General features: G+C 54.1%; 2 protein-coding genes and 1 long non-coding RNA gene across 3 annotated transcripts; 1 reads left to right on the top strand and 2 right to left on the bottom strand.

Moving 5' to 3' along the window:
• Positions 1–1,482: 1,482 nt before the first annotated feature.
• LOC309450398 (methanethiol oxidase-like) lies at positions 1,483–6,113 on the top strand (the record flags this gene model as incomplete). Its single annotated transcript, XM_082073233.1, has 12 exons — positions 1,483–1,867; positions 2,426–2,500; positions 2,789–2,901; positions 3,385–3,570; positions 3,986–4,106; positions 4,195–4,377; positions 4,589–4,767; positions 4,878–4,956; positions 5,090–5,211; positions 5,292–5,384; positions 5,494–5,612; positions 5,951–6,113. 12 exons carry the CDS (start codon positions 1,483–1,485, stop codon positions 6,111–6,113), a joined length of 1,818 nt encoding a protein of 605 aa, XP_081929359.1.
• A 1,429-nt stretch (positions 6,114–7,542) lies between these two features.
• On the bottom strand, positions 7,543–15,877 carry LOC309450302 (methanethiol oxidase-like). Its single transcript, XM_082073101.1, has 12 exons — positions 15,609–15,877; positions 12,684–12,737; positions 12,181–12,293; positions 11,675–11,860; positions 10,978–11,098; positions 10,051–10,233; positions 9,791–9,969; positions 9,215–9,293; positions 8,698–8,819; positions 8,516–8,608; positions 8,281–8,399; positions 7,543–7,952 (listed from the first exon to the last, which is right to left on the bottom strand). The coding sequence occupies exons 1-12, from the start codon at positions 15,610–15,612 to the stop codon at positions 7,790–7,792; spliced, it is 1,416 nt and encodes a 471-aa protein (XP_081929227.1). The 5' UTR covers positions 15,613–15,877; the 3' UTR covers positions 7,543–7,789.
• A 114-nt stretch (positions 15,878–15,991) lies between these two features.
• LOC309450305 lies at positions 15,992–19,857 on the bottom strand. Its single transcript, XR_014186062.1, has 3 exons — positions 19,042–19,857; positions 18,291–18,460; positions 15,992–17,778 (listed from the first exon to the last, which is right to left on the bottom strand). It is a non-coding gene; the product is annotated as an uncharacterized lncRNA (long non-coding RNA).
• Positions 19,858–19,868: the final 11 nt, after the last annotated feature.

Genomic DNA, 19,868 nt, shown 5'->3' with positions numbered 1-19,868 from the left:
TGGAGTGGAACCTGGAACGTGCAGGTGTCTGCTCAGCGTGTGTGTCCCTGGTTTGTATTCTCACCTCCAGCAGCAAAGTCACTCACTCCGGTCCCAGGTGTCACAGGCTGGACTCTGATCCCTGTGCTTGCTCCTTGGGCACTGGTTTAGGCCAGGCTTAGGGCAGAGCATCCGCAGGGCCTGCTCATCCCCCCCAGTGGCGGCTGCTGCTCCGGTGCCGGGAGGAGCCGAGGCAGGAGCTGATTCAGCAAAAACTGCACTGCCAAAACCGTGACTCACGGCCCGTGTCCCCGCGGCGGGTCCTGGAGTCACGTCTCATCCCCCGGCGGCTGAAACTCCCCCAACCCCGAGGATGTGGGTTTGGGGCAGCGGTGGGAGCCGCCCCCACGCTGGCTGGGGCGGCGCTGAGCTGCGCTTTAATTAGCAAATTTAATTAAATTAGCAAACCCCACAGCCCACAGCCGGGTTTGGTGAAGGCTGCCAAAGACGTCAGCAGGGAAAGCCAAAGAGGATGAGCGGCAAACTTCGGGAATGAGTAGAAGCCTGATGAGCTGCTTAATTAGCAGGTGCAAGGAGAAGGTGCAGGTGACATGCGCACGGTGACGGCAGGAGCGCAACAGCACCTGATGTCGCGGCAAAGCAGCGCCGAGCAAACACGGGGGATCGTGCTGGAGCGGCTCCCAGGTGCGTTCTGTCCATCCTTTGCATATTTTAAAGTCAACCTTGCAAACAGCAAATGGAGCTGCATCCTGAGTCTGGCCTGAGCATCCTTCCCCAGGCACTGTGCTGTGGTCCATGGTGCTGGAGCTGGTGTGGGGGTGATGATGGATCCTCCAGCTGGGGATGAAACTGCTGCACGAGTGAGAACGAGCCTGAGCTAAAAACAAAACATCCCAAGGCAAACAAAACCCTCAAACAAACAAAAGCCACAAACAAAAATACCAAAGCAAACAAAACCCCACAAACAAAACCCCTCAAACAAATCAAAAAAACCCACAAACAAACAAAATCCCAACAAACATTTTTTTACTGCCTGAAACAGCATTTTCCAGCAGGGCCCACCTGATTGCATACTAATTATTAGAGAATTGGCTTCAGCTGGGTGCTGCACCATGGTCACACGTTTAAAGTGCCGACAGGAACCAGAGAGCCACTAATGACAGCCCCGGTGAGACAGACGGGCTCCTGAGATCGGGATCTCCCGGGGTTCTCCGCTGGCAGATGTTCCCACATTCCTGCGTGGGGTGATCACTCCACCCGTGGCATTTGCCCACGGATGGAGCGGCTCTGCCGCGAGACATGATGTTCGTTCACATTCCACGGTGCTTGGGGGTCTCTAGTGGTGTCAGCTCTTCTGTCCAGCCCCTCAGACCCTGGAACGGGGGCTCTGCTGCTCCCGCAGGGTTTTGGGGTGGTTTATTCCCATTTTGGCCACGCTGGTGCCGGGCGCTGTGCGGAACCGGTGCCGGCCCCAGGGTGCCCATGGAGCAGATGCTGGAGCTCAGCCCGAGCCAGGGACGTGCCGTGGCTCAGGGGCCACATTTCGGAGGTGCCTTTGGTGGCCTCGGCGTGTCCACCGCGGGTAATGGCCAGGAGGTGAATGGTGGGGCCATTATCTCGCTGGGCTCCCCGTCCCTCCCTGGAATCTGCAGCCTCGGCACGTCGGAGCGGCAGCAGCGCGGGGACGGCGATGGCTTCGCTGAGCTTGTTCCTGGGCTGGCACACGAGGCCTCGGAGCCAGCGGAGCCCCTGGGGAGCAGCAGAGCCCGGGATCAGATACGGGAGATGGCGTTTGAGGAACAGACCTGCACGGAACAGCAGATTTCTGGCCCAGATTGGCGGTTGGCAAAGGCGGAAACCAACTGTGGTGCTGGGCTGGCACCTCCCAAACGCTGGGGAGCGACGGCTCCTCCCTGGGCAGCTTCGCCTTGTCCCCCCACCCCTGGGTTGGGATATAAAGTCCCCCGGGAGCAGCCGTAGCCCCAGACACCCCGCTCCGGCGAGACCGACACGAGTGCAGCTCCAGCGCCAGCAGCTCCGCTCGCAGGAGAGGGACCCGCAGCTCCAGCATGGGTGAGAGATGCTGTGGCCACCGCAGCCACTGCCTGGAATCAGACAGGGGTGCAGGGACCCCTTGGGGACACCCAGGGGGACGGGGTGACAGTCCCCGGTGACACCCAGTCCCACAGGACCGGGTTTGTCCCTCTCCATACTGCGGGACGGCAGAGCTGGGGCTGATGCAGACAAGAACCCATTGTGTTTCCCGGCTGGTCCATCTGTCCTGCCGTGGGGTTGGGGGCAGCTCTGTCTGTCTGTCCCTGTTTGCAGCCGGGGGGTAGAAGCTTCGTGGGGTGGGATGGAACCTTCAGAGTCGGCACCTTCCAAGGCTGGGGCCGTTGCTCATGTTTTTCTCTTCTCCCCACAGCAAACAAATGCAAAGTTCCGTGCCAGCAGTTCCAGACCTGCCAGGACGTTGTGAAAGGCGGGTGCTGTGTACCAGGTAGGGCACGGGGGGGTCGGGAGGGAGTTCCGTGGCAGCGAGACCACCAGGAATCCCCCGTGTTTGCTGAGCCCCTTCCAACCGGAGCAAACGGTGACTCTGTGGGGACCCACGGCTGTTGTGCTGCCGCCCCGGGTCAGGGTCAGAACTGGGGTCAGGCGGGATGCCCTAAGCAAGAAGGAGCTTGTAGGACCCTGAAAACCAGCCCGGCACCCTCAGCAAACCTGCGGCAGCTTTTCCTGCCCTGTGCGGCTCCGGGCAGGTTTAACAGCAGCTTCTCTCCTACAGTTCCTCGGGAGGACGTCGCCTACGTGACCTGCACCTACAGGAATACATGCAATGAGAAGCCTGACTTCCTGGCCACTATCGACCTCGACCCCTGCTCGCCCTGCTATGGCCAGGTACGGCTGTCACTGGGCTGTGGGGACCCGCTGCCGGCTCCGCGTGTCCCCCGCGTGTCCCGCTCTGCTCTGGGTGCCGGCTCTGGCTGATCATCCCCTCTCGCTGTCCCGGGGATGGGGCGGCTCCAACTCACTTCCCAACTCACTTCCAGAGTGTCTCGGTGCTGCCCGGGAGCTCTGGGGCTCGGGGTCACCCGTGGGTGCTGCTCCGCAGGGTGATGCTCCCGCTGAGTCGGGGCTTCAGAGCTGCAGCAATTTGCCGACTTGCAGCTCTTGCTCTCGTGCTGCCGTTTCGGAGCCGTTCTGTTGTGCTCTGGGCCAACCTGGGGCCACCCGCGTGGGAAACCGGCATTTCCCGGCTCTGAAGCTGCAGGGCGGGTTGTCCCCAGCACAGGGGTGGATCTGAGCCCAGCCGTCCATTGCTCAAGGGTCCCCGTGTGCCCTGAGCCCTCAGCCCAGCCTAACTCTGCCTTGACCGCCTAGGTGATCCACCGCCTGTTCATGCCCAACATTGGAGACGAGCTGCATTCAGCGGGCTGGATCACTGTCTGCGTCTGCCCCGACAATGCTGACACGCGATGGAACAAGCTGATTGTGCCCGGTTTCATTTCTTCCCGCATTTACGTGGTGGATGTGGGGTCCCGGTGCCACACTCCCCGGGTGTGCAAGGTATGCCGGGGGGACTTGGTGATGAGCTCCTGGGAAGGAGTTGGGAACTGGTGCTTCTGGGGCCATCCCGGGTCGAAGGTTCTCTGTCCGTCTCCTCTCAGCGCTCTGGAGCTGGGACACGGGTCCCTCTGTCCCTCCCAGCCGAGGAGGCTCCGAGCGTCCTCGCCGTCCTGTCTCTGTTCTGGTGGCTGGAAGTCGCGCACACCCCGTGTCCCATGGCCGGGAGGGGACAGAGGGGCTGTTGGAGTCGGGGTCGCTGCTCTTGGTGTTGTGCAGAGGGAGCAGCCCCAGCATGTGGGTCTCTCGGGGACAAAACCGCTGCGGGTGCTGGGGACGGTGCGAGACCTGCGCTGGCAAACTGTGCCGGGGAGGGAGGAAGGGGCAGGAGCCTGAGCGCCGTGTGTCCCTTTTGCAGATCATCGCACCCGAGTGTGTCTTCTGGTCGTGTGACAAGGGCTACCTCAACGTCCCCCGCCAGCTGCCGTGCGGTGACGTCCTGATTGCCAACGTGGGAGACGCGGCCGGCAACTCCAAAGGTGCTTTGTCCCCAGTGGCCCCCCGGACACACGGACCGGGCTGGCGGCGCAGCCTGCGGTTTGTCACGCGTCCCCTTTTGTGCGGCAGGTGGGTTTGTGGTGCTGGATGGACACAACTATGAGCTGAAGGGGAACTGGGAAAATGACTGCGAGTCCCCCGCGGCCGGGTACCAGTTCTGGATCCAGCCGTGCCTCGACGTCCTGATCAGCACATCGGGAATCGCCCCCAAAATTGCGGGATACGGGTTCTGCCCTGACGACCTCAAGAAAGGTGAGGGAACCGGGGTGCTGAGCCAGAACCCCCGTGGGGTGGGATGGGAGGAGCGGCTCCTCGTCTCTCCCGCTGCTCCCAATCCGCTGCCGTTTCTCTGCCCGTTCTGGCTGGTCAATGCCGTGACCGTCCCCGTGTGCGGGCGCTTTGGGGAGCGATGAGTCCCCGTGGGCAGATTCCCCTCTCGAGACTCAGTTTCCCTTTTCCCCAGGGATCATCGGGCGCAACATCTACGTGTGGAACTTGTCGTGCCGCAGGGTCATCCAGTGCATCGACCTGGGGGAGGACTCCCTGCCCCTGAGCGTGAAATTCCTGCACAACCGTAACGCTGCCGAGGGCTACGTCAGCTGCGCCCTGAGCGGCACCATCTACCGCTTCTACAAGTGCCAGGCGAGTGTCTGCGCGAGCGGGGGAACCGGCCTGGGGCCAGCGGGGGGTGGCAGGACGGGTTGGGGGGCACAGAGGGGGCTCAGCCCGCGCTGCCCGTGTTCCCCGTGCAGAGAGACTGCTGGGAGGTGGAAGAGGTGATTCGCATCCCGGACAAGGAGGTGACGGGCTGGATCATGCCCAGGATGCCAGGTTGGTGTGGCCGCAGTGGCACCCTGTGTGGGGGGACCCGAGGGGGCTGCTGGGAGGGGCTGGGGGCTGCGCACCCCCCGAGCTGGAGCCGCCGCCCCGGGGCAGCTCTGGAGCTGCTTGTTCTGTGCCGCAGCCTTCATCGTGGACATCGTCATCTCCCCGGATGACCGGTTCCTGTACGTCAGCAACTGGTGGCACGGAGACGTCCGCCAGTACGAGCTGACCAGGGGCTGCAAGCCCCGGCTGGTGGGACAGGTGAGGCGGGGGCAGCAGGGCCGGCAGCGCCGGGTCCCTGCGCAGGACCGGGTGCCATGGCCCCTCTGTCCCGCTCGCAGGTGTTCGTGGGAGGCAGCATCGTGCGCTGTGGGCCCGTGGCCGTGTGCCGGGACGAGGAGCTGAAGTGCCAGCCCGAGCCCTTGGTGATCAAGGTGAGCGCAGCTGGGCTGGGGCTGCCCGGGCTCGGGGCTGCGGCTCCATTGCGGTGCCCACGGGGCTCGGCGCCCGGTGCCAGCGCTGACAGCCCCGCTCTGCCTGCAGTGCCGCAGGGTGTACGGCGGCCCCGCCCGCTTGCAGCTCAGCCGGGACGGCAAGAGGCTGTACGCCACCACCTCCTTATACAGCGCCTGGGACAGGCAGTTCTACCCCGACATGGTCCGGTGAGGAGGGCTTGGGGCAAAGGGGCCTCTGGGGCACGGCCGGGGACGGGATCGGCGCCCGGGCTGGGGGGACAAGGGCCTGGCCGGGGTTGTGGGGGGACAGGTTGTCCGGACGTTGTCCCCACGGCTCCCTGGGGTGGAACCTCCCGGGCAGGTGAGTCCCAGCGGCTCAGGCTGAGCCGGCGCGGAGCTGCAGGGCCGGGGCTTTGCCGGTGAGAGTGTCGGGGGCTCAGGCTGACGGGGCTGGAGCCACCGCGGGTCTCCGGGAGCCATGTCCCTGCTCCGGCACCTCCCGCCGTGTGCTGGGCTGGAGCGGCCATGCTCGTGTCCCCCGGCAGGGAAGGCGCCGTCATGGTGCTGATCGATGTGGACACCGAGAGAGGAGGCCTGACCGTGAACAAGGACTTCCTGGTGGATTTCGGAAAGGAGCCCTGCGGGCCATGCCTGGCCAAGGACATCCACTTCCCTTGCGGAGACGCCACCACCGAGGTCTTTTACTAAGCGTGCCAGCCAGGTTCCCTCCTCCTCACTCTTCCACTGCGTGGCCGTTGAGTGCGGGGTAATTGGGTCTGGGGTCTCGGGTTCTGCTAACATGAGCTGGGGTTGGGTCAGCGGAGCGGTGACAAGGACGCTGGGGCACAGCGAGGCCAAGGGCAGCCGAGCTCCCACTCCGGAACCGGGTCCTTCCTGGAGCCTCTTCCCCCGGCACGAGCTCTCGGCGGCTGCTCCCGGCTCGGGGCGACCGAGACACGGCCGAGGAGCACGAGGTGCAGGATGGTGGAGAGAGGGGCCTGTTCCCTGATGCTACTTTGCTTTGTGTTCTGCTTCAAACACCAATAAAAGTGTTCTGTGCATCAGCTGCACCTTCCCGTGTCTCATTTCAGCGCAGCCTTTCAGGCTGGTTTTGGGGCCACCAAACACTGGCCATGGGGAACGAGCCGCTTAGGGCTCTGCAGATCCCTCCGGCAGGACCCTGGTTGTGCCAGATGCCTCCAGGTCCTCCAGCAAGAGTCTGGCACTTGTTTGCTTTGCTTGTTCTCTTTTGTGTATTTTATAGGGAAACTTGGCAGCTATTTGTGCTGCTTCTGCCCCAACCAAACCCGTCCTCTCAAAGCACCATTGCGTTGGTATCACCCAAAGCAACTGTGGGCTTTTTGGGGGGCTGACTTTAAGATACGCAAAGGCCGGACAGAACGCACCTGGAGCCGCTCCAGCTCCATCCCCCATGTTTGCTCGGTGCTGCTTTGCCGCGACGTCGGTGCTGTTGTGCTCTTGCCATCACCGTGTGCATATCACCTTGCACCTGCTAATTAAGCAGCTCGTTAGTCTCCCACTCATTCCCAGAGTTTGTTGGTCAATCCTCTTTGGCACCTTTCACCAAACACAGCTGTGGGGTTTGCTAATTAATTTCAATTTGCTAATTGAAGCGCAGGGGCATCTCCCACCCACACCCCAAGCCCCAGGACCCATTTTAGACTCCTCTGCATATCTCAAGGCACTTCCCCACTCCTCAACTCAACAGTTCACTCTTCACCAGACTGGAGATCTCAAGGCAAAAGCCCCAAAACATCTATTTCTTTTAATGGTGACTCTCACCCCAACTGCTCCGGCTTCAATTAAACACCAACTTCTCCATTCTACAACCTTCCCAGCTTACAACAGATCTTGCTGCCTCTCCTGCTTGTTGAAAACACCCCAAATATTCTCTTTTTTATATAAACACATCTGCTCCTTTTGGGTGTGACCTGGGAGCAGAAACATCAATTAATCTGCCACCTCAAATTAACAATCCAGGAGTGAAGAGCAGGAAAGGTTCAGCTGTGCCCTCCTGTGGCCACTCGCAAGATCATCCGCAGGTTGTTTTCTGAAATGACCCTACATTTTATATTCTTTATAACAGAAAATGCTGAAATGCTAAAAAATACCAAACCTGAGTTGAAGAACAATTTTATAGTTGATTTTTTTTTATAACATCGGTGCCCGTGTGTTAAAATATAACGCGGCTCTAGAAACATGTGGCTATGGATGAGATGCGTGTGATTTTTATGCCATGCAAAGCACCAAGGGCTTTATGAGCAAATGAAGCCTTTTGGCCCCAAGCCCATGGAATGATCCTGCTGATGGGGTTGTCGTGTTTAAGAACAGTGTCTCCATCACCAAAAAAGCTCCATTAATGATTAAACCCAGATATCAGAGCTACAGTCTCCGCCAGGGTAACGAATCTCATGGGCCAGGACGGGCCCGTCAGGTTCCTTCCCGAAATCCACCAGGAAGTTTTGATTCACTTTCAATCCGCCTCTTTCCGTGTCCACATCGATCTGCAGCATCACGGAGCCTTCCCTGAAAAAGGGCCAAGAGAACAGAAATTGGGAAGAGGATTCCTCGTCGTTGCACATTCGGGCGGGATTTGTCTCCGTTTAACGTCAAACGGAAAGAACCCTGGATTGAAATTGGGGTTTTGTGGGTCTCAAAGTGAATCACATCGCCTTGGTGGAACCTGCGGCCTCAAATTAGGGATGAACGAGTGAAAACTGACATTAATTGGTGCTGAGATGAACTGGGAGGCTGCGCTCTGCCCTCCCGTGGCCATCTGGAAAATCATCTCCCTTCATTCCCACAAATATAAAGTCAAGCAGACGCACGCAAAGACAACCCAAAGGTTTCTTACCTGACAAGATCCGGGTAGAACTGCTTGTCCCAGCCGCTGTAGAGGGAGGTGCTGACGTACAATCTCCTCCCGTCCAAGCTGAGCTGGATCATCTGAGGTCCACCCGGCACCTTCTTCCCCTGAAATTGCAGCAGAGAACAAGGCGCTCAAGATGAGGCTGAAAACCAGAAATGCCACAGAAAAGAGAAGCAAAGGATATTTCAAAATGGATTAATCGTGTGTCTGGAAAACTCACCTGGATGACAAAAGGCTCCGGTTGACACTGCAGTTCCTTGTCATCCAGCACGGTCACGGGTCCCCCTTTGGTGATGCTGCCCCCCACAAACACCTGCAGCCAAGGGAGAGTCAGAAAAGGTGTTGGCTCTCAAAGGAACAGGATAATTCTAGAGCCGCAGTGAACGGGTGTTTTCTCCTCACCTGTCCCACCAGGCGCGGCCGGCGGGTGTCGGAGATGTCGTACTGGCGCACGTCCCCGTGTAACCAGTTGCTGAAATACAGGAACCTGTCGTCCAGCGAGATGAGGATGTCGGTGATCAGACCTTGACGGAAATATTCAGTAACAAAGTGAGGAAACGGGACCAGCACCAAACAAAACCACAAGCCGGTTGTTACCTTTCAAAATTCTAGACGCAGTAGCCTCAGGAAAATATGTTAAGATATGGGCTGAACAACCACAATCATCCCTGGAAACCCAATGAACCACCCGTGTTCCTGGGACTGACCCTGAACACCACGAGCTCTCGCTGAAGGACCCAAACTCCAGGTATTTTTATGGAGAAATCTCCAGGTTGATGTCGTCACATCAGAAGCGTCGCACAAAGAACTCAAACAGAAATGTGTTGTAGTATTTTATGAGGGATGTGTTTGCAAAAAGCGACGCCGGAGCAGGGAATAGCCAAGGACAACACCCCGTTTCTTCCCCAAACGCACTAACCTGGCATGTCCGGGAGGAGCCATCCTCGCACCTTCTTGCTGGGGACTTCAATCACCTTCTCCGCCGCCCAGTCCCCTTTCTGCGGAAGGCGCAGGAGAGAACACAGCGTTATTATCGCCGCGGCGTGAGCCGCGATGGCTCGGCCGCGCCTGACAGAGGGGGGAGAAGCAAACAGGGCTGTGTGGTGAATAGGTCCCGTCCAGAGGTGACACGCAGGCTGCAAAGGGGTGAGGCCAGCAAGAACATTAATGATTAAACTACACAACAACATCTCCGACCGCAGTAACGGCAGCAGAACCAAACCCTGCAGATCTCCTTCAGCTTGGGTGCTGCCTGTCCGCAGCTCACCCTCTACAACTGTACAACCATAGAATCTATTTCGGTTGGAAGAGACTGTCGCTCTGCTTAATCAGTTACCCCTGGCTCGTGCGCATGCTGGTGTTAGGTTTGCTCTCCGGCGCAGTGTTAAAGCTTGGCTAGAATTAGACTGGAATTAAGAGCTACTATTCCCTCGGTATCAGCAGGTTTCTGAGATGAGGGCTGAGCTCCTGTGTCTGCCGTGGCGCCCCGACTCACCTCGGTCTTGTAGAAGCGATGCACGGCGCCGCTCAGAGCGCACCCCACAAACCCCTCTGCGGCGGCCGGGTCGTGCAGGAAGCGAATCTCCAGGGGGATGGAGCCCTTCCCCAGGTCGATGGCCTGGACGAGGGTGCGGGAGCTCCAGTCCCACACGTTGATGTGGCGGCCGTAATGCCCTGAAGGGTCGGGACGGACACAAATCAGATGTTATTGCGATGAAGAATCACTCGGGAGAGTTGAAGCAAACGCTCCCTCACCTCTCTCGACGTCGGCGGGGTTGAATCCATCTGCCAGGACCTTCGGCACTCCCCACTCGGTGCTGACGAGGACGTTGTGGCGCGGCTGGTACCAGAAATCATAACCCAGGGGCGGCACCTTGTCCCCTTTCTCCCAATTCCCTTTCACTTCAAAGGTCTCTCCATCCAGCAAAATAAAACCACCTGATAGAAAAACAACCCCACAAGTGTTATAAGACATCCACACAGCTTTAAATCACATTCACAATATTTAAATGTTCGAAACACGCTGTAAAACGCAACCCAGCGCGTGAGCAGAATTCTGTGATTCTCTTGGACTAAAGCACAGGAAAGCTGGATTTTTAAAGAACTTTATCACACCATCATGATTTTTTTAAGCTTCCGTTAGCTCTGTTTCTACTCAAGTCGTTCCGATAAATCCATTAGCCCCTCCTAGAGTATGTTTCAATTAAGGGATGTCTTAGAGAAGACCCTGGAGGAGTCGCCTCTGGTTTTCTCTGCTGGTCACTTTGAATTACGTACATAATGTGCATCTATTCAAGGACACGTTTGCCCGCCATCCAGAAGAGAAAAACCCCATGAAGAGGAGCAGATTCCCCACTTGCCACCTGAAGCACATTTCTTCCAAGAGCTTGTATGTTTTGTAACACAGCAGGTAACACAATTTACATGCAAGAATCCTTCTAAAGGTTTCAATAGCAAATGCAATCCAGAGGTGCTGTAAAGCTTGAATTTTTGTGAGACAACGAGACAAAGGGGATTTGGGTTGGCAAAGACCACACAGCTCACCTGGTCACTCAAGTATTTATTCTACGGTGAATTAACCAGCTGCTGGAATGTTGTGCGCGCAGAAGAACGGGAAGCTCTTATAAGTGTCTCAGCCTTTACTTTGGGAGCACGAATAGTTCTCTCAAAGGGGTTTAATACCTTTTCCGTTGCCAGCAGGGTCTCCCAAGCAGCTGATTAAGATGTCACCGCTGCCCAGACAGTGTGAGGTGTGAGGATGAGCCACGTTCCCCTTCCAGAACAACTCCACCGGCTCAACGATCTGTTCATACAATGAGATAACGCAACGGTGACGCAGGACGCCAGTTCCACCTTTCTCCTCTGCACTGCAACATTGATTTGTTCGTCAAGATATAAACAGCAAGAGGTGAATGGTTCGAAGCGAATTCGTGCACCAGCGAGACACCGACGTCTGCATTTGTGTTAATTAGTAGCAGCGGCAGAAACACCACGTGTGCGATATTCAGACATCAACCCTCATTGGAGCACCAGCAGCTCAGAGGGGAAAATAAAAGGCTTTGAGGCTTGAATGAAAATTCACTCTATGAGCAGAGCCCTTGAGGGGTTTTATTCCGCTGCATTAATAGTTAAAGGCTGGAGAGGTTCTGCAGAACTCGAAACGGAAAGATTTTGAATGAGATTGTTTGCAGGCAGGTGTGTTGGCACAAAAACCACTTACCAGTTCCCTCACGTTCCACAGTCAGTTTATTTTATCAATAAACTGCAGGAATTTCCAAACTCCCACATGTTTGACCAAAGTTTTCCTAACTGTTCCGGCTCTCCTATCCTGCTCAAAACCTCAGAAATAAAAAGCCAGCTTCAAGTCACCTAAACTGACCTTATGGATCCGGGGAGCTCGCGCGTCTGTTCCCACGTCCACCACGTAAACCCGAGAGGAGATGAGACTGGGGAGAATGAGGCGGTTTCTGCTCTTGGTGGCGTCCCCGAAGCAGCTGCTGCAGGCGTTCCAGCCGGAGTGATGGAGCTCGTCCTTCAGATTGGGCATGGGCAGGCGGTGGATCACCTGCAAAGCCAGAGCCGGGCTTAAGATTCAGTCTACTCGAGCTTTATTCCCCCCTAGGCAAAGAGACAGGTCTTTGTGTGGGAGCATCAATTAATAAAGAGCAGAAGGAACCTGCTGTTTGTTATTCAGGGAGCAGATTCAGCCTGAGACACACAGAGCTGAAGCTGCAGAGTGGGAGAAGAAAGTTGGACGTCACGATTCTATACATGCTCTACACTATACACTTAATCCAAAGCTTTACAAGACTCTAAGGAGACACCGAATAACGATACGAAGCACCAAAATGCTTCAGTGTCTCTCGAGGTTCGACACGCGGGTACCTGGCAATAGTGCGGAGATTTGGGGTCGACGTCCACCGTGGCCAGGTAGTCGGGCTTCTCGACGCCCGTGTTCCGGTAGATGCAGGGCAGGTACACGATCTCCTCCCGCGGCCCTTGCAACACACAAATCTCATTGAACGCGCCCAATTTTGACCAAAACCTGCAGTTCACCTTCCCCAGATTTCACCTCTCTGTTAAGCTGGGATTTCTCCTCAGTATTTGCATTTCCAAGCTATAAAATGAAGGCTTTTAAAACATATCAGAGGCCTCGAGGTGAAGTTTGGACACTATTAAAACTATAAGTCTGAACCCAAAGTCCCTGTGGTTTAATGTAACAGAGCTCATGAGCCCAGTGTGCAAAATGAAATCAAATCTCTTCGGGTATTTAAAGTCTCCTTGGCTTTGCTGACTAACGAGCCGCTCTGGAAGGCGTCTTAGTCTTCGCCTAATTTAAAACCAGTTCCTGGTTGGCTTGGATTTAGAAAAGATGTTACAACACTTGCCTTTCATGGCATCCAGAGGAGTCGCGTATCCTGGACCGCAGGCTCCGCATTTTGCTGATTGGAGAGAAAAAGAAAGGAGTCAAATCTCTGATTTCTACCCTAACACGGCCAATAGATGCGTCAGGGTTGCATCAATACATTGTTGGCTGGAATTAAGGCTTGTTGGCTAAAATTAGGGAAATCTGACCCTGAAATGTTGGTCTGAGGGGCAGGTACAACCTGTTGCATGTTTTTGGGTTAAACTGGAGCGAATTCTCCGCCGTTCTGGCGCCGGAGCGGCTGAGCCATCCCATGACTTGACACTCCGCAGCTTCTCAAGAAGAGTCACTTAGCACTTCAGCTTTAATTGCCCATTCTTTGTGAACCGTTTTCACGCAGAAACACAAAATACGAGGTTTGCTTTGTTCTGTTTACGCCGAAGCTGTAATTCAAACTTTCTTCCAATTTTCTCAATCACCTAAATTAGCAGGAGCTCAGTGCGCGTTAGATCGCGGCTTTATCAGCATCGCAAACGCAGCTTTCTGCTGATTACTCGGAAAAACAGACGATTTGTGCCAAATTGTTTTCCAGAGAAAACACCCAGCAAGATGATGAACGTTTTCTGTTCCTCCTCACACGCACGTTCTTCCCTCCTTTCCCTCTCACCTTGTTCAAACACTTTTGTTCTGTTCTGTGTGAAGATTTCGGGGGGGGTGAGGCCCTTCCGTGTCAGTTGTGAACACAAAATGCGGCTTTATCACGAAACGTTGATTTGTACCATCTTGCAGCGACACGTTAATGGGAATGTTGACGCTGTCATGTTAATAATCCAGGGTTAACAATGTTCATGTGGCTCATGGTGGATCCGGCAGCTGCTGGTGCGGTTTGAACACCAGGACGCAAAACGTGGTTTGGAAATACCAGCAAGGACTAAAAGCATCAAGATCTTTGTTCCACTGTGCGTCTGCCAGCGTTGCACGTAAATTCTCTTCCCATCCGCCTTCGTCTTCCCAAATCCACGGCCGTTCCTCCATCACCAACAGCTCACGGGTGGATTTTACGGGGTGAATATTCACGTTTGGCTCTCACTGTTCATCGCACCGTTTTCCTTTTTGCACAAATGAAGCCACCGTGAGGCTGATCCCCCTCGCTCCTGTGCGGTTATCTGTACATACACACCAAGAGCCGACAAAAACATCCCTGTTCCTTCTGTCACTGCTGCCTACAGCCATTCTCCAACTATGTTCAGCCTGGATAATGAGGTTTATAGGTTTATGACAGGTTGTAAAAAAACATAAAGCGCAGTTTCGGAGTAAATTCACACCGAGGGATTCCTTGATCACAGAATGACAGAATGTGAGGGGTTGAAGGGCCCTGGAAAGCTCATCCAGTGCAATCCCCCCGGAGCAGGAACACCCAGCTGAGGTTCCACAGGAAGGTGTCCAGGGGTTGGAATGTCTGCAGAGAAGGAGACTCCACACCCTCCCTGGGCAGCCTGGGCCAGGCTCTGCCACCCTCACCCCAACAAGTTGCTTCTCATCTTCCAGCGGAACCTCCTGTGTTGCAGTTTGCACCCATTGCCCCTTGTCCTGTCCCTGGTTGTCACCAGCAGAGCCTGGCTCCATCCTCCTGACACTGCCCCTTTCCATCTTGATCCCCAGCAATGAGTCCCCCCTCAGGCTCCTCTTGTCCAGCTCCAGAGCCCCAGCTCCCTCAGCCTTTCCTCACACGGGAGATGCTCCACTCCCTGCAGCATCTTTGTTGCCCTGCGCTGGACTCTCTCCAGCAGTTCCCTGTCCTGCTGGAACTGAGGGGCCTAATAGTTTGATAGTTTGGGTTTAACAGCAGGAAAGACTCTGCTTTTTATTTGTGGGGTTTTACAGTAGAAATCTTCAGCCTCTTCATGAAGAAATAAATGAGGCACCTCTGTTGAGAGCTGAAGTTGACGTGGAATAAGCCCGACCTGGGCTTTTTGCAGAGCCTGGGGAATCAGGAGCCCTGAGAAGTCAAGGTGTGGTCGTGCTAAACTGCTGAACCCAACACACAAATGGGAAAAGAATCAATTGTTTTATCACCTGGACTCCAGGCATGATAAGACACAGGTCTTGCAGAGCCAAAAGCAGCACGTTCCTCCAGGAATTAACTCTTTCCCAGCAAGAAATTACGCAAGCGGACTTTACCGATCCGTCCTGTTACTGAATAGCAGCCCAAGACTCGATCCTCAGTCACCACCGCGCTGGTTTTTACGCTTTAAGGCGCAGTATTTAACTTAATCCTCGCGCGCCACCAACAAAACCGGTCACAGAACTAGAACTACAGTTTGTTAGAAAGCAAAGCGACATGGATATAGTTTCCTTTGTACTGTTATAAAAGCGCAAAGAGGGAAGCGTTCGCCCCAGGTTGATAAACCAGACTCGCTTTGGCTGAGTCTGAATTCTTGGTTTTGCCTGTGGAATAAGAGGGATTTTTAACCAACGTCCACGATCTTCCCCGTGCTGTGACATCAGTTTAAGTGTCCACCGTGCAAATGACACAGTAAGACATTAATACAAATAAAACCTTCAGTCCCTTCCTCCATTTCCTGTCTGTGTGTCCAAAAATGAAAGTCCTTAAAAATGACACGTCCTATCACAAAAATACAAACAAACAGGTTAAATTCCAGCCCTCAGTTTCCCAGGAACCTTCCCCAGCGTCGCTCACAATCAACCCAAGTCCAAGTGCGTCTTTCGGTTTCTATCATAAACACCGAGGTGCTAAAAGAGACATTTAACGGTGGGATAAAAGGCATTAAAGCCACTTATTTAAAACCGCGGGGGTTCCAACAGCTTAAAGACATCAACCTTTTAACAGCTGGGGAAACTTCAGCCGTGCGTTTCTCCTTCCCGGGCGCTAACGAACCCCCCACTAACGAGTCCAAAGGGCGGCAAAGAGCAGCGGATCCCTTACCCATGGTGATTGGGGGCCGACGGCTGGATGGTTGCGCAGAAAAAGGCGCCGGAGGGTGATTTATAGAGCAGCGAGGGGGCTGGACCTGGAGCCCGTGCCAAGGGGAGGATCCAGCGCGGCCGGGGCTGCGCGGGGACGGGATAAAAACAGGAGAATATTCAGCTTTCCCAACTCGGCGGGACAGAAACGCAGCAGAAACGTAGCTCTCAAAGCTTGGATTCTGCTAAACTCGCCCTGATAAGTATTAGTCTGTTGTTTCCCAGGTATTTTTTTAAAGGACGATACTTCCTGGGCGACGTTACTTCTGTCATCTGCAAAACATTGAGAGAGGGTTTTACACATTTTACAGCCCTGTCCCACTTCTCTGCCTTCCACAAACAGCAGAGAAACCAAACGGTGCTGAAACAACACGACTATTTAGCAATTCCCTCCATGAAGCCAAGAGAGCGTCAGGGAGACTTAATAAACAACCTAGAACTCACCATTTCTTGTTTAGTAATGGAGCCTTTTTCTCTCCAAATGAGACAAACACGCTCTGTTAACCTCTTCACACCGCTAAGTGTTTTGTGCGAGTTATTGCGCAAAAATGCCGCTCTCTGAATTTTGTTCTCAACACTTGGCACCTGCAGGAGTTGGAAATAGGGCTGGACTACAAAATAAAACGCGGCTCGTATTAAAATAATTAAAAACTGGCAAGCACAGGCATCCTGCATCGAGATGTCAATCTCAGCGAAGCATCATCACCGAGTTCCCAAACATGCTTTAGCAAAGCAGAGAACTCTTATTGACACACCGATCGTGGTTCTCCCAACGTGGATGTAATAAAAACTCTTTGTTTTCAGCTTCTAGAGCCTGCACTGGGTCTGCCAACAATTACACCAATTCCTTCTATTACAAGCAGAAAATAAAGCGTAAGCTCCTGATTGAACTGATGTCCTACACGTGACGTGTTACAGTGTGTGGAATTTGGGTCTCATCTTTTACCGAGCGTCCTTGTAAAAAAGCACCATCAAGAGAATGAATTATAGTCATTAATCCTTTATAAACTGGATGACGTACGTATCAGAAAGTTCATATAAGACACAAACCAGCTGTAGCCTGAGTTCGCGATTATTTCTCCACGGCCCTGGAGAAGTTTCAACCTTGTGGCCTTTTTAGGGATGAGATTTTTGAATCTGTAACATGTTTGCAGAACCAAGTGTGTCCTGTTCGTGTTATTCGTCCTGCAGTCACATAAAGCGCAAAACACCTTCAGGAGTAGGTTCAAGACCTTTGCGTCGCGCTCATATTTTCATTCCGGTCGTATAACTAACACAAAGAGCAGGTCTCCTCCTTCTGAAAGCATCTCAAAAATCAGAATTTGAATGTCAAAGAGGCCGGCGATCGTCTGAAACTCACACAGCAGCAGGTCTGGGTGCGTTAATTGACGTGGAGCTGGCGACGGGATCATCTGCGGCGCACGTGTCGACAGCGCCTTGCAACCACGTTGGTGTGTGCAAACCACATTATCGTTCTTTAATTGTCACATAAACCACCACGACTGTACCGCGATTCCATCGGCAGCCGGAGTTAAATACCTACAGGTGTAGAAATAAATGAGGCTTTCGACAACTTTCACATTTCACCACAAATCTCGCGACAGATCGCTGGTAAAACCCACAGTTGGGGGATACGCTAAGCCTCGTGTTTATGGCTTGCTGCTGAAACCAGGACAAAACCCCACATGTTTATTATTTTTAATAACTTCATAACATTCAAAGCAATTGCATAACGTGGGAGAGCCCAATCGTTCACTCCAAGGTTGATAATAACAACGTGACAACAAACAGATGTTTGGAGAAGCTGCGAAGGGAAATCTCAGCCGGGACTTGACAAGAGAAACAAACCCCTGATTAAAAGGACAGACATTTTTATGGCCACAACAGCTTCCTGCAGAGAAACATCTTGATCCCGGGCCAAACCCTGAGTCCTGGAGGCCTCTCGCTCTGGTTTTATTAAGACCTCCCTTGAGCGGGTTTCTCCTGCCGTGACAGGTCGTTTGCCTTAGTAATTAGCTCACGTTTTGCAGATAATCTCGACGTTCCTCCAGGACTGGGCCACCTGTGCGTTGCGTTTTAAACCATCTGTATTTCACAACTATCCTTATTCCTAAAGAAACGGGAGTTTCCTCCTGCAAAAAATGAGAAGTAACTCACTGATGTGATCCAGAGCAGCTGCGTTTTCCTCGTCATTAACATCAATCTGCAGAACACACGCTGGACACGGACACCCCTGGGGAGTTTTGACTGTTTCTTTCCTCAACTTTGCATTTTGACCTCAGGTCTAGGACCCGTCGCATTTCCAAGCAAGGAAGAAACCAAGTTTGGGATTCACAGATGGCTTTTTCAGCGGTAAATACACCTGTTAGTCATCAGTTAGTCATAAAAAGCTCTGGTGGTAAATCCTGGCTGCTCTTGCCACCTGAATCCCACTTACAACCGTCACCTTTCGCGTCGCCAGCAGTGCCGGAGCGACGGGCTGTTGTCCCCTTCGCTTCAGCAAAAAAATCACTTTATATTCAGTTTCTGCTTGCAGATTTTATTTTTTGAAAAAGCCAAGTGAAAATGCCTATTAGTCTGTTCAATAATAATGCTCCACCTAAGGCAGAGGCTGCAAAGCACCATCAGGAACACAAATGCCTACCTGGTGATAACGGGGTTTGTTGTTATTACTGGTGGCACAACCAGAGAACGTGGTGCTCTTTGCGTCGCATGTTTGCGTGATTTACAAGCGGCAGAGAGCCCGGTGAATGGAGAAACAGCCCCGCAGCGGCCTGGCGAGTTGTGCAAAGCGGGAAGAACAACCGGCAGCTCCTGAAGACCAGCAGAAGAAAATTAATACGCTTGTTTAACGAGCTACAGACTCACAAATCACCTCCTAGCGGCACACGGGTGGCACGGCGAGGGGCTCCCTTTGGGAGCACAGCGCTGCCCAAACTCACGGGAGTTCTACAGATAAAGCAACATTTCAAAGTATGCTGAAGGTGTTAACTCTAAAATCAACACTTGTATTTTTGTTAAATATGTTAAGAGTTAATAAAAACCTGCATTACCCGTTTTAACTGCACTGTCTCCTGTATTGCGGGCAGTTAAAAGCCGTGCGTTCCACTCAATTATTCACAGCAAGGAGTTCATTATTAAAGATATAATCGCAATAATAAGTTCATTAATAAAGACACCAGCGGCGTGAATTGATGCGAGGGAGACGTGGAGTCACCGCTGGACAGCGCAGGGGACTCGGATGGCACCGATCCACAAACGTACTTAAGCAAATGGGCAATTTAAGCATTTATATCACTGCCTTGATGGCATTTGGAAGCCGTGACAGCGAGGTGGACAGTCCAGGAAACCTCCACAGAACCCGCGGAGACTTTTAGTGCAACTTAATCCTTCACCTCCCTCTTGAAACCACCTCCGAGGGATGAAACTTGTGCGGAGAATCTCACAGACCGGACACAAAATGTAGGAAGAGCTTCATTAAAAAGGTCCGTGATCACTTTCAAACCTCGGAAGTCTCTCTCTTCAATAAGTGTCCCTTGGGCTGTTTGTGGCCACCAAAACGGCCACCAAACCCATGTTTGAGTGTCACCGTCACTGAGCACGTCCAGTTCCCACCTCAGCTGTTCCCACAGCCCCCAAATAACCTCAATTGAGACACCCAGACCTAATTACATTATTAACCGCAGCATCCCTACACCTGCAGCCAGCAGGATCGAACCCTCACCCCACTGCCAACCTGTGGCACTAGGAGGGGGGGCAAGATGCCACAAACACCCCCAAAGGCGACAAGTGCCGCGGGTAAAGCCCAAGCGACACCTGCTAGAAAGGGGGGATTGGGCTGGAAAGCACCGACACTCAGGCCAAGGAGCCACCTCCTGGGCTGGACTCCACCGGCCCCCTCAGGGGAGGCACCGCCCACCCGAGGCCTCCAGCAGCGCCCGTGCGGGCCCGGCCGCGGCTCCCCCGCCCGCCTCGCCCCCCGGGGCGGCCCCGAGGCCCCGCAGCCCGCGGGGGTCGCGCTGAGGAGCGGGCGGAGGCGCCGCCGCTCCCGCCGCCATTTCTCCCTCAGCCAAACCCCGCCAGGCCTGAGGTAGCGGCTGCGCCCGCCTCCCGCTGACGTCACCGCGCCGCGCACCAATCCCCTTTCCCCTCCGCGGCCCAGAAGGAAATGACGTCACCGTATCCCTCCGCCGGCCAGGTCCCCCTTTTTTTTGTGTGTGTG

Source organism: Streptopelia decaocto, assembly GCF_964273445.1.
Source record: "Streptopelia decaocto genome assembly, chromosome: 26".
NCBI lineage: Eukaryota > Metazoa > Chordata > Aves > Columbiformes > Columbidae > Streptopelia > Streptopelia decaocto.
Note: the sequence above shows the minus strand (reverse complement) of the source record. Positions and strands in the feature narration are given on the sequence as shown.